The sequence below is a fragment of the Polypterus senegalus genome, chromosome 12 (genome assembly GCF_016835505.1).
Source record: "Polypterus senegalus isolate Bchr_013 chromosome 12, ASM1683550v1, whole genome shotgun sequence".
Classification (NCBI taxonomy): domain Eukaryota; kingdom Metazoa; phylum Chordata; class Cladistia; order Polypteriformes; family Polypteridae; genus Polypterus; species Polypterus senegalus.
In genome coordinates this window covers 126,879,267-126,893,606 of record NC_053165.1, presented here as the reverse complement: position 1 = coordinate 126,893,606, position 14,340 = coordinate 126,879,267, and the positions used below count along the sequence as shown (strand labels likewise).

General features: G+C 38.7%; 1 protein-coding gene across 1 annotated transcript in view; it reads right to left on the bottom strand.

Annotated features, from left to right (window-relative positions):
- adamtsl5 (ADAMTS like 5) overlaps nt 1–14,340 on the bottom strand; it is a 202,273-nt gene that overhangs the window by 75,185 nt on the left and 112,748 nt on the right. The window contains exon 7 of the mRNA XM_039771362.1: nt 710–833. Within this exon, the coding sequence (XP_039627296.1) occupies nt 710–833 (124 nt within the window). The remainder of the gene's footprint in view (nt 1–709; nt 834–14,340) is intronic.

Genomic DNA, 14,340 nt, shown 5'->3' with positions numbered 1-14,340 from the left:
CAAAAACTTTTCCATTTTGTGTGTCAGTCTGCTGTTTCAATACATGTCACTCTCACATAATTCATCGGCCCACCACAATTTTCTTCTAAAGGAGGTTCTCTATAGCAGGGGTACTCAACTCAGGTCCTAGAGGTCTGCTGTGGGCGCTGGTGTTCATTCCAGCCCATTGTGTAATTAGAAGCCAGGCCTAGTAGATAACGAAACCTGGTATTTAATTATGTGGTTTGTTAGTGTGTTCATTCTTACAAGTTGTAGATTTTTCATTCTCTGATAATATCGTCTATGCGTTTTGTGGTCCAGAACAGATTTGTACTTCTTGGTCCTTCTTTTCTCATTTATTTCAAATCGTTGTATTAACACGTCTTCAAATAGGAAGTATGTTACCTCAAGGGCTAGTGTTTATGTTGTCATGTGCACCTCATTATTAACTGGTGGCTGGTCATGGCAGCTGCTTACAACAAAAATAGGCAACTAAGGGTACCGAATTGTAACAAGTGAGTTAATGGAAAATAACCTCAGAAAAAATATATTGCTTTAATAGTAAATTAATGGATTCCAATTAAAAATTTGGTTTAAAACAAAAATATGCTCCCACTACAGACCGCCAGGAAAAGTGATGACCACCCCTACTCTATAGTAATTCTAATAAATAACTTAATTGTATTGTAAAATGTTATATTAAACTTCTAAATGCCTCATCTGATGTTACCTGCAGCCTTATTTTGGTCTTGGTATACACTGCGATGTCGTAAACAAGAAGTGTTGTGTCCTCCACAAACCATGCAAGCATCTGCACGTTTTTCAGAACCAAGGATCAGGTCACAGCCAGGTCTCTAAAAGAATGAAATCAAGTAGTATTTAAAAATAGAAATAAACACGTAGACTACATTCACTCATACTTTGTTTGCAAGTAAATAATCAACTGTAAATCTGAAGACTCCTTTTTAAATCAGTACTTGTGTTATGTATTATGAATAAAATGCAAATAAAGTTGGAGGATGGAGAAAGCCTAACATCTGACATCAACAAACGTTTGTTGCATTGTTGTTGCACAGCTTAAGAAAGTGGGACATAGTGTATAAGCCATGCTGATCAAGCTTCTTTGTTGCAACTTTGCACTATCTACACATCCCACAGACAGTCATTGATGTTCTGTTGATATTTCATGCATATGAATTTATTTTGTTTATTATTCAGACTGTGTAATCAAACATAGTCATAAAATGTTCTCTCCTTCCATGTGCTACTGGTAGATGTTCTGAACTTGAATGCAGCATAACTAGGTAATGTGTATGCTCCATGACAGAAGTTACTAGGAGACTTAAAAAGGTTTGTTAATGAAAGCATGTATTTTAGTATGGTTCATCTGACAACTAGAAAGACGAGGCACAGGTACATTACAGATGAACACCTGATTGTATGTTAAAAGATACACATTTACAGATAAGTTAAAAAAAATACCTGTATTATTTACCTGTATTAAATGAATGGGAAACCAAATATACTATCTGTGGAGCAGAAAATTGCTGTACATGTCAAACTGAAAATAAAGCTAATAGAAAAGATCACTCTATAAAGCAAAAACCTACTTTTAAGTGAGCGTTTTCCTTAAATTTAAGTTATGATAAATGTAGCTTTTCTAATTTTTTTCTGATTTTAAAACTTCTGTTGTGTTAAAAGAAAAAGGGTTAAAAAAGGGCTACATTTTTGTAAAAGAAATAGAGAAGGGTTAAAAAAGGGCTATATTTTTGTTTTTGCCATCATGCAAGTGAACAGGCAACACTGCACATATTTAGAACACTTGCAAAAATGTTTAATAAGACATAAGATATTTAAAATAATTGTTTTTTATCAGAAAAAATAATAAAGATTCATTACTTTCGGAGCATATCTTAAGTGTCAATTACCCTCTCCACTAATCAGAAAGTCAAGTTATGATATCCCTGACCATATTTCTTTCCTGGCTATGTGATGGAACTAAAGCACTGCTTCCTATTATATTTTTTACTTCTATCATAAAAGTAAATAATATTTAATGGAAGCAGTGCATTAATATGATTCTTTAAACAAAGGCAAGTGGGTGAGCATTTAGTAAAATCTTAGTTTTTTGATGACAAAGCTGACATCATGATCTTTGCAAACAACAATTTTAAGTGTTAATAATTGAATTTATAAGAAGAATAATGGAAAGAAAATGTTTGCTATGAGAAATTAAGTAAATCTGTTTCAACAGGGGGTGGCATGGTGGCGCAGTGGTAGCGCTGCTGCCTCGCAGTTAGGGGACCTGGGTTCACTTCCCGGGTCCTCCCTGCGTGGAGTTTGCATGTTCTCCCGTGTCTCGCGGGTTTCCTCCGGGCACTCTGGTTTCCTCCCACAATCCAAAGACATGCAGGTTAGGTGGATTGGCGATTCTAAATTGGCCCTAGTGTGTGCTTGGTGTGTGGGTGTGTTTGTGTGTGTCCTGTGGTGGGTTGGCACCCTGCCCAGGATTGGTTCCTGCCTTGTGCCCTGTGTTGGCTGGGATTGGCTCCAGCAGACCCCCGTGACCCTGTATTCGGATTCAGCGGGTTGGAAAATGGATGGATGTTTCAACAGGTCTCCCGTTAACACTAGAATTACCAGAGCCTACGAAAAAACTCGTAGATCCGTCCCACCTTAAATCGCTTCTTAAAACCGTTCTCACCTCTTCGCCAGCGTCTTTTGTTAATCTAAATGTGCTGATAAAGAAAAGTTGCAAGTAGCCAGCTATTCCATCCCCCACCGACTTAGAACGTGCACAAACTTCTCCCAGCTCATGCCTTGATTGATTATCTGGGAGTGAAGTGTTTTAGAGTGGAAATAATAGATCATTATTTGGAATACACGCATTTCACGTGTGTTCCGTTTCTACAGTAATCCATGTAAACACATTTTTCAAACAGAAACACTTTTTTATATTGTAGTAGTAAATAACAAAATGTAGGCATAAAGTCCAAAGATGAAAGAAACACTTTCACAAAAGGTACAAATATAACAGAACAATTATGCTTTTATTCAAAATTATAACTGCAGAAAAAAAGCCGCCTTAGCATGCCACATTGACTTATTACAACTGCATGGTAGCGTAATAGTATCAGCTGCTGACGAGTAATCAAAAGGTCATGAGTTCGATCCCGCACGATTCAGTTTTGAGAAGTAAACTGCTCTTATTCTTACTATTTTAAAATAAAAACATACATTTGATTTCAGTGTGTAACAGCCGCTGTAATTTATGATACTTGTAAAGGTTAGTTTTTTTTTTTATTCACTTTTCATTCTCTTAGTCGTGTTCAGGATCCTTCCCTACCCCCCCACCCCAATCTGACACTGCTGTTTTCACATAAAGATGCGCTATAGCTCTGCAGCGTACTTGTGACTGCATTCTCGTACCAATGCTTGCGAACTAAAGTGCCTGCGTGCACTTTTCCTGGCATTACACGTCTATTTTTTGAGCATACCCGTGTCGCTCAAACACAGGAACATTAGTTGGTGTACAAGTATAACAAAACAAGCGCACTTTTATTCTAGACCATAAGTAAAGAAAAAATAAAGCAAGTTACAGTAGGCGAGTTTTTTTGTAGGCTCTGGTAATTCTAGTGTTAAACAGGGTTTTCAACTGTTATGGATAAAATACCATAGCCGGTTGTCGAAAGGTGTAAAATATGTGGCCATTTCGGTACACTTGAAAGCGACAACCGAACAATTCAGCGGCAGCCATCAACTCACATGCAGATCCATAGGTGAAGGGCTTAAGCATTTCACTCTTCTAGTGCTCCTGTGTAATATAATTATCTCCTGTACTGTCATCAGTCCACACCTTGAACCTGTCCCAGTCATTCAATACATAAGACACAATGTTCCTCCGGATATCAAGAGTAAGCCTGATATGGCTGTACAATATGTAACAAAGAGAATGGAAAAGGTGCCATCTCCAGGCATGGAAACCACTCGGTAAGTGACAGTTCTTTGATCGATGGTGATCACCTCGATAGACATGTTAATGGGGGTACGGTTAGAATGATAAAGGAAATGGGTACCTGAGCAATGTAAAGTAAGTCTAAAATACCTACACAATAACTATAATCGTAATAAATGAACAATAAAACAGCGGAGAAGCCGTGGATTAAATAAAAAGGCTGTAATTATCAGCAGGGAGACGTGAATCCCGTGGCGAAGCAAGGAAGAGAATGTAGAGACTGGAGCGACGGACGGCCTTATATAGGCTGGCAGCCAACAACATGGGAGGTGTTGGGATGGGGGACCCAACGCCGCCTCACACGGTGACCGAGCTGCAGGCTATGGACGTATATATGTAAATAAGTAGGATTCAGTTAGCGTTGGGAACCCGCGTACCAAATTTCTTGAAGATGGGCCCATAAGTAACAAAGACTGTTGTAAAGTTCAATATGGCGGCCGACAGTGGCATCAAACCACCGAAATAAGTACGTACATTGGTTTCAGTTAGCGCAGGGAAGCGGTCTACCAAATTTCGTGAAGATGGGGCCATAAATAAGAAAGTTCACCATGGCGGACGTTATCGACCGTTATGACCGTTAAGCGTAGAATTTCGAACTGAAACCTGCTTAGCTTTTGTAAGTAACCTGTAAGGAATGAGTCTGCCAAATTTCAGCCTTCTACCTACACAGGAAGTTGGAGAATTAGTGACATTGGAAACATCAATATGGCGGCCGACAGTGGCGTCATACCACCGAAATAAGTATGTACATCGGTTTTGGTTAGCGCAAGGAAGCCACCTACCAATTTCGTGAAGATAGGGTCAGCCTTCTACCTACACGGGAAGTTGGAGAATTAGTGACGTTGGAAAGTTCAATATGGCAGCCGACAGTGGCGTCATACCATCGAAATAAGTACATACATCAGTTTCGGTTAGCGCAGGGAAGCCGCCTACCAAATTTCGTGAAGATGGGGCCAAAAATAAGAAAGTTCAATATGGCGGATGTTGTCGACTGTTATCGACCGTTATGACCGTTACGTGTAGAATTTAGAAATGAAACCTGCTTAACTTTTGTAAGTAAGCTGTAAGGAATGAGCCTGCCAAATTTCAGCCTTCTATCTACACGGGAAGTTGGAGAATTAGTGATGAGTGAGTGAGTGAGTGAGTGAGTGAGTGAGTGAGTGAGTGAGGGCTTTGCCTTTTATTAGTATAGATTACATGATTACTCATAAACCGCTTTTGTATATGTTTGAATTATCTTTGCCACTATTAAATTGAAAGCATGAGAAACTTTTTGCATGAAGATGCACTTCTTATCAAGGATAAGTTTTTTAATTTGCTTATTGACCACATTAAATATCAATGTTCATATACTACTTGTGTTTCCTTGGAGAAAAAAGAAAAATCACATGCATTTCTCTACACTGCACATTTACTTCTTGTGAAGTGTAGGGTAACTACAGTATATTTTGCTTTTCTTTATTCTTTTTCCTCTATTAGCTGTTAATGCATAACTTTAATATTGCTTTAAATATGCTTAGATTTAGTATATTGGAAAGAATCCTGTCTTTACAAATACTGTATGGGCACTATATACTACTAGTTTTTACATTTTGGTGATAATTTATATTTTTCCATACTTGCTGCTGTAATACCTGGCTTTATATCAGCTACCTTCTCATTATTGCTTTTTTGAGCTAGAAGACACATGGAGAAGCAGGGCCAAGGTTACATCCTGGACAATAAATATAAACATATTCCTCTTAAATACATGTAACTACTAAATGTTAATTATACATGCTTCTCTTGTGATATTTTCCATAGAGTTATTTTTAGAACATTAGAACAACTTTGACAAGAACATGCAACTCAGCTCATCAACCCAATTTAGCTTTACAAAATAACATCAAGTCGTTTTCAAAAAGTACCAGATTAACTGGAAATTAATTTCATGTATTTATGGTTCTCCATTTTTGTCCCCGTGTTTTTGTTGAAGAATTTATTCCCTTCATAATTTTAAACATTTCCATTATGACACTCGTTAATATACAATTTGTTTGAAGTAAAAATGGTAAAAATGTTTAATTATTCCTCAGAGCTCATACTTTGTAGTCCTGGAATCAGTCTAGTCATACTTAGTGTTTTCACACATTTAACATTTTTTGAATGCTGTTCTTGACTTAAAACAGCCATTGTGTAAAGAAGTGAGCGTCTTTTAAAGCAATGTTCTTGTGGTAGCTAAAAGTGACTGTATACTGATTTTTACCACCTGTTTTTTTTCTGCTCAAATGTATGCACAAAATGTATAAAACAATTTTGTTAGAAAGATGCAAAACTAAAAAGATGCTGTTTGCATCATTTCACACATCATTTCAGTGCAGGGTACATGCATATTTGTCAACTCATGATGGCAAGGAAAAGAATTAAGAAATGAAAGATCAGAGCTTCTTTGAGCGCATTTATCCCTGCCAGTAATCTGTAGATAACAAAACAAGTGGCACAAAGGACAGGAGGCAGGAAAGTGATGTGGATTGGTATGGATGCAAAACAGGCATTATGTGAGCAGTGTAAGTACTTTCTGAAAAGTTTTGATTCCATGACATGTTTTGCTAATGATACTTCTCTAAAAATCAGATATTTTTCACGTTAGTGAAAAAATTAAAATTGAGGTGCAGAGCTAATGCAGTTTTTTTTACTTTCAAATATCAAACACAAGGTTGTATGCAGCAATTTATAGCATTTGTGCTTTTGCTGTCAAACAACTGGGCAACATTTATGAAAAGGAACAACAATTGGAAATGGCAAAATTGACAATAAGAAATCAACCTATTAAATAGACCAAATCAGCATACTTCAAACTGGATGGAAACAATTAATCCTAAAAATAAGTGCAGTGAAAATATTTATAAAAAAAACCTGAACACAGCCAGACCTGACCTGTACTAAGAGATCCTAACAAATCCTTGACAGTTTCCTGCATTTAACACTTTTTCTTTTTTCTGTCAGTTCTTAGAAAAACCCTCCATGGGTGTTCTCTTGTATCTCAAACTTGTTTGCATCACCACTGAAATCAGCAACTACTCAAACAAATGTTCAAAGTCTAAATTAAACCTGCGATGTGTCTGGCCAATCTTTTGCTGTTTAGAAGAAAACTGCTGTTGTATTAGCATATCATAATGAAACATTTTGAGACTCCAATAATATTATTTACTTATTTCTATTCGAATACAGAATATACTTATTTCTACCTGGGCTGGGGCAGTCAGGTTGCTCGGCACATTTTTTTAAAATAAGCTTGTAGCTGTCTTCAATGGGAAAAGGTGAGCAGTTAGGAGAGCAGAAGAAGCCTCTTCTGCCATGCTTGCCACAATGCTAAATTTGCCTGACATGCAGTTGTACTCCATTTATGACAGCATTTCGCCAGTACCCTTTTCCATTAATGCTTTCACCATAGATGTTATATTTAGTAGTTTGAAAATGATCTGTTGTTCCATTGATTTGAGCAGCACTTCATTCTATTCTTTTTCTTATCCCCATGGATCTCCTTGTTGTCTACTAGGTAACTTACCACAGATTTTTTTCACTTTCACCCCTCTCTTGCGTGTACCACCACCAGTTTTTCACTGTTTCATTTAGCCTAAGAATGTATAAAATATTTTTTTCTTTTAGCAAAAATTAAATATAATTTTTGTGGCTGACTTTATGGAGGTCTACTGAAGGGGCCTTTTGGGTCTAGTGGCTCCTCTGCATTGCAGGGGCAGCTAGTGCTGGCTGTACAACTTAACGCAGTTAGCCTTCATAATTTCCTTTCTCAGAATCAAGATAGAGAAGAGTTCCCTACAAATAAAAAGTAATTCTCATAAGGCATTTTTTCAAGTTTCAAACTTCCTAATATGTTTTCATATCTAAAGTTTTAACTTCCGACATGTAATAATTTACGTTCGTTTACATTAAATTTCATTTGCCATAAATCTGCCTAAAGCCTAAATTCTGTCCAGATCCTTCTGTAATGATTCAACTGATTCTACTGTACATGATATTTATTTATAAAGTACTTTAAAAACAACATCAAGGCTGTACAATAAAAAACCCAACATAGACACACAATAACCAAGGGTAAATGAAATAGAAACACATAAACACAGAAATTCATAATAAAAAGTATACAGATAGCCAACATACTGGGTTAAAAGCCAGAGAGTAAAAGTGTGTTTTTAAATAAGATTTAAAGACAGCTAGTGAAGGAACCTGACTAACGTGCAACGGCAAATTGTTCCAGAGTTCGATCTGGAAAGCCCAATCACCTTGGAGTTTGCATCGTGCCTTGGGAACACATAAAAGCATCTGGTCTGCTGGCCTGAGAGAGCGAGACATGGCAGGTGATTCAATGACTAAGTCCCTCAGTATGGACTCTATGTGACCCACATATCATTTCCTAGTTTGTCTTTTGGAAGCAGTTATTCAGAACTATTTCAGCCTCCAAGCTTACTTCCTCATTATCTTGTTGGTAAAGAGTTGAATTCTACTGACAGGCTTGTATATGGGAGTAAATTAGATAAGACTGTAGTCAGATGTGCCCAAAAGTTTCCAATTAAAGACATCTTTAACATTTGAATTAAGCAGGTTAAAATTAATATATTCAACAAGGGGTTAAAGAACACACTTAAAAAGCAGTTATAGTATAGTTATACTTTGTTAGAAAAAAAGGAAGCAGCAAAGAGACAGCTTTTTACAGACAGGCTTAAATGAAAGTCTAATAACAGATAAAAATATCTGGTAGTAAAGGAGAAACTGAAATAGTTAATACAGGGACTTAGAGAGGTCCAGAAAATATGAAACTGGTCCTGTATAGGTAGGTTAATTAAGGATTGTTTAAACGAGGGAATTGAGTGGGGTTGGAGGGCAGGGAGTTTAGAACATGCCAGCTTTAGAACTTCACAAAAAGGAAAACGGAAGTAGTACAAATACATACATACAAGATAATTTTGATAATTCACGCACAATGTTAAAAAATCTAAAGTAAAGTTATACATTTCCATTTCCAAAAAAGTTGGGACACTGTGTAAAATGTACATAAAAAGAGAATACAATGATTTGCAAATCATGTAAATCCTGTATTTGGGTGAAACAGTACAAATACAATATTCCAAATGTTAAAACTGAGAATTGTTATTGTTTTTTAAAAAATATATGCTTATTCTCATTTTGAGGCCAAACACAAAGACCCGGTATGGGGTTACCAGGGCCTCCTCCAAGGTCAGGCATAGCCCAAAAACATAATGTGGGACTGCCCTCCTGTGGGTTCACCACCCGCAGGAGGAATAGGGGCCAGGTGCAATGTCAGGTAGGGGCCTTGGCGGTCTGGAACCCAGACACACAAACTGACTCCTGGGATGTGGAACATCACCTCTCTTTGAGGGAAAGAGCTGGAGTTGGTGGGTTAAGTGGAGAGATACCGACTAGATATAGTTGGGCTCACGTCCACCCACTTGCTTAGTTCTGGAACCAAACCCCTCAAAAGAGGCTGCACTCTCCTTTACTCTGGAGCTGCACGAGTGGGGGAAGGCGTTAGGCGAGAGTGGACTTCTTACTGAGTCCCTGCCTGGTCAATGCCATGTTGGAGTTTGTTCTGGAGCATGAGAGGGCTGCCTCTGTGCTGCTGAAGGTCGCGGAGGAGAGGACTCTGACTGCCATATTTGCTTATGCACCAAATGTCAGTTCGCAGCACCAGGCCTTCTTAAAGTGTCTGGAGGATATCAAGGGGAGATCCAGCTGAGGATTCCATAGTTCTGCTGAGCGACTTCAAAGCCCACATGGGTAATGATGGAGACACCTGTAGAGATATGACTGAATATGAATGGCCTCCCTGATCTAAACCCGAGCAGTCTTTTGTTATTGTTTTTGCTCCTGTCAAAAATTATAAGTGTTCTTTATGAATTTGAGGGTCCTGAATCTAAATCTAGCTACAGAATTGCTCTATTCCATCCACTTATCCACAGACTTAAAATGAAAAAAAAAACACTAGATAAAAAGGGTGATATATTTTTAATGTTATTTTTTACAGTTGAAAAAATCACACATATAATTGTTTTAAATATAATTATTACTTACAAAAAGTAGTGACTTGTTATTGAAATGTCTACTAATCTAATTCGACATTCGACCATGACATCTCTCCATTTGAACATGTCCTGGTGGAACTGCTCCCTACATTCACCAGAGACCAATCCCATGTTCTTAAGGAAAAAGTCCAAATGAGGTTGTAGGAAATGTATTTTTTAAAGACAAATGCTAGATAAGAAGAGAGAAGCTCCTCAACTAGATCCTTGCAGCTTTCCACCTTTTTATTTCCAAAACATTATGGCACATGCTGTCAAACGGCTCCCAACTTCTTTTTTCAACTTTGCACAGCTTAGATTTCAAGCTTGCATCCTTCAAAAGCTCCTAGATCGAGGTACAACAAAGATACCTTCTTTAATTTTTGGTTTGCTAATGTGAGGAAACTTCGACCTAAGGTATGCTTCACCATCTCTGTTCGTTGCTGTCTACTAAAATTTCTTGCCTCCACTTCCTTTAATATTCTCTCTACTCCTCTCAAAACTGTGTAAAACCAGTAACTTTTTTCATCTCACTAAAGGAGGGGAATGTATCCTTTTATTGTTTGTGTACCGGCTACCTGTTCAAAACTATGGATGGATCAACCTAACCTTTATATTTCCTTATAAACCACTTAAACAACAACTTCCCTCTTCTGGACAATAAAAACACATCTTTCTAACCTTCTAAATGCTAATTCCTGGCTATTTTGAAGGAATAAAAAAAGTGCAAAAAATGCTAGATGACAGCAAAAAATGTGTAGAAAATACCCATTTTTGGGTTGTTTCCATCTTAACTAACTTTAAGAAAAAGAAAGACTCCAATTTTTCTAAAATGTTTCAAAATTTTCAAAAACAGTTTTGAATAATATTCTGAGCATGAAAAATACTTATGCCATAAAACAAATGTAACTTACTTTAATAAAATTAACAATTAAAAAAAAAACTGTTTTCCATTGAATCTGATATCTTGTGGAAATGGTTTGTGGTAGAGAAATTCTGATTTCACAAATAGAATTAATACACCTAAATCTAAAAAGGACAACAATATTTCTGCATGGGAGGATTTTCATGCATTAAGTGGTTGATGGTGAACAGAGAAGTGCATGAAGCATTGCTATTAAAACTCATGATCTTAAAATGATGGCAAAAACTAAAGAGGAAAGGTAGTCAAATGGACAGTTACTTTAGAAGTAAAAGTACATAAGATATATCTGGGAAAGACCATAGTGATAGCTGGAGGTGACGTGACTGAGGGAATAGAAGAGATGGGTGCATAGCCCTTTGGTGTGGGTCATACAGGTGTTGGGAGAAGCCCAGTCTAATGCATGGGTTGTTGCAAATGCTCGCCTTGCTCGCCAACCTCAGTGCGGGTGCTATGCGCCAGCCAGTTTGCGTCTCTGCCGCTCACCAAACAACAAATATTTTAATTCTCGAGGATATGCCTCTTCATTGGAAAGAAACACTACTTTTCCATGATGGCAACACGAATTAGACGATCTACAAGTCTTCATCTTAAAGTTTAAAGCCGAACAATAACTACATACTTCTGTCATATCACCTATGTTGATATATTTGATCTCTTTTCACTGTTCTGTTATTTCACCGAGTAATAATTTCTGTTTGTTAATGCTAATGCGATCTTTACTATCAGTTTTTTGAGACTTTTGAATTTTAGTACTTTCATAATCTCTAACCTGCTCTGTATGTGTTATCACGCCAATGTTTTTGAACCTCTTTACGACGTTCTACTTTGTCTTCTACTCTTTGTCTTTTATTTACACTCCCGCTTGGAGCGGAGAGAGCAAGAACTTTGTCTGGCAAAAGTATTCACACGAAATAGAAGTGACTGTATCGTGGGCGTGGTTGTATTTGTTTGTCAAAAGCTCTTGGCAAAAAGTCTTGTCTCACAGGACCTGAAATTATCTCTTGTGGGAGTTGAAATTATCTCCAAGAAAGTCTTGTCTCAGGATTTCCTTTTATATTAAAAAGATGTAATGATGTTAAAACTAGTTTGAAAGTTTTGAGAGTGACCATTATTTGTATAAAGTGGGTTGCAGAATGCTGATGTAGTAAATGTTAATTTAGATATTAACAATGGAGCTCTTTTGGAGAAAGTAGGTAAGTTCTGCTACTTAGGTACAGGAGTGATAGTGAGCACTGAGGGTGTGTTGTGAACAGGGGGGCTGAACACACCCCTAGAAGACACGGACGCTCCTACAAAACCCCTTCTTAAATGCTGATACAATGGGAATAAATACAGTTTACCTTCACTTTGTTCCCTTACTTGCTGGGCTCCTGCTGCTGCTGCTGCTGCTCTGTTGCGTGATATGCGTCTCGCGCGGCGTTTTGCATACTTAAAATCCTGAATAGCACATGTCCTTTTTTGCTCTTTACTTTTGTCTCTCTCTCTCTCTCCTCCCCCAGACGTCCTCTGTTTCTGTTGGGGGTTCCGCTCCCAACGTGCACCCCTATGAAGAGGAAGATGTTTGTGTTTACTTTTAATTGAGAGATGGATCTGTTCCCTCTGTCTTCACACAGAGCTCATTTTGCTTTTGAAAGGGACATATGTTCATTTGAAGTGTTTGAATAAAAGTTCCTGACTCAGCAATCTCCTGTGTTTCTGTGCAATTCTGTGACCCAAGTGTGACAAGTGGTAACAGAAGTGGTTGCACAGATGGATCTTCAAGACGATGTGAATGTCCTGGGATAGGGTCTGGCTAAGTGCTCTGCGCTTTGCCAATGGAAACTGGACCTGGATCACCCTGTTTGTGCTCAGTTGCAGGATTTAATTTATCTCGTTCACAGCTGGTTTGAGGGGGACTCGGTCGAGCAGATTGTGGAGAAAGTAGCCAGTCAGTGATATGGTACTGGCAGAGATTCCTGAAGTTCTCCAGGATAAGATTTTTCATCACAATGTTGACTCATTTTCCACATTTGATAAACGATTGGAAGGTTCCCAGGCTGCTTGGAGACAGGGTGCGCTTCGCCAGGGGACACTCTCAACCTGCCCGAGATTGTTGCAATGAACAGTGGGCTCAGGACCCTGAACATCCAGTTTCCTCAGAAAGACAATCCCAGGCTCCCATTGTTACTGATGTGACCAGATCTGGAGAGGTTCCTTGTCGTAGACGTCGGCATGTCTATTTCTGCAATGGTGCTGAGCACAGATGTTTCCGATGTGATCAGGTCAGCCACTTTGCAGAGAATGTCGCCTTTCCCTTGCTTGTTCCTTGAAAGTCGGCTTAGCTGAGGTGTGTTGCTCCCATTTTCCTTTTACTTCACTGAAAAAGGACCACTTAATGATCTCTGTGATGTTAGCAGGCCGCGAGATTCCTGCCTTGTTGGACTCAGGTTTGTGTTGTCAGATGTGACTGGCTCAGCAGTACATCCCCATGTGGCACTGAGCCTGTGAACATACGCTGTGTACATGGGGAAATTAAGGACTATGAGACTGTGCTGCTTCCTTTTAAATATAAGGATCAGAACTTTACAGTTTGGACTGCCATTTCGGATTCCTGCCCATGGCCTTTGCTGATCGGAAGGAGAAACACCCTATTCCCTAGACTCTTAGCTGAATTTGGGGCACCAGCTCTAGAGCCTCCTGTCATCATGAACAAAGGAGAGGAACTGGTGGCTGTCGGAGAAGGCCTCGAGCCCCAATTGGACATTGAACCCGATATCTCCAGTGAGACCGGGAGTGACTCTTCCAATTTCTTAGAGCAGCTGGCTGGCCCATCTACAACTTCTCAACTTGCAAATGCCTCCGAACACAAACTGAGCACTAGCGAGTAGCGATTTCGTGCACTTGCAGCATGCTGATGGCTCATTAGAACATGTGTTTAAACAGACTTGCTCCGCTAGTGACTCCTACTACCAAGAGCGTGCGACTGGAGGCTTGAAAACCCCACACTTTCTCAAGAAAGGCAGCTGCCTTTTCAGAGTGATTTCAGATCATTTAGTGGGTGAATTTATTGAACAGTTAGTTGTACTTAAAGTACATAGGGACATTCTTTTGCAGTTGGCCCATTCTTGCATCTTGGGAAGTCACCTGGGGGCTGACAAGACTAGAGATCGTTTATCAGAATGATTTTATTGGCAGAATATGGGCAAAGATGTTAAACGATTCTGTAGTTCGTGTCCTGTCTGCCACATCATCTCTGCTTATAAACCTCCTCCTCGGGCTCCCCTTTCTCCTATGCCTATTTTGGATATTCCATTTCAACGGGTAGGACTAGATATTGTTGGCCCTCTTCCTAAGAGTAAAAATGG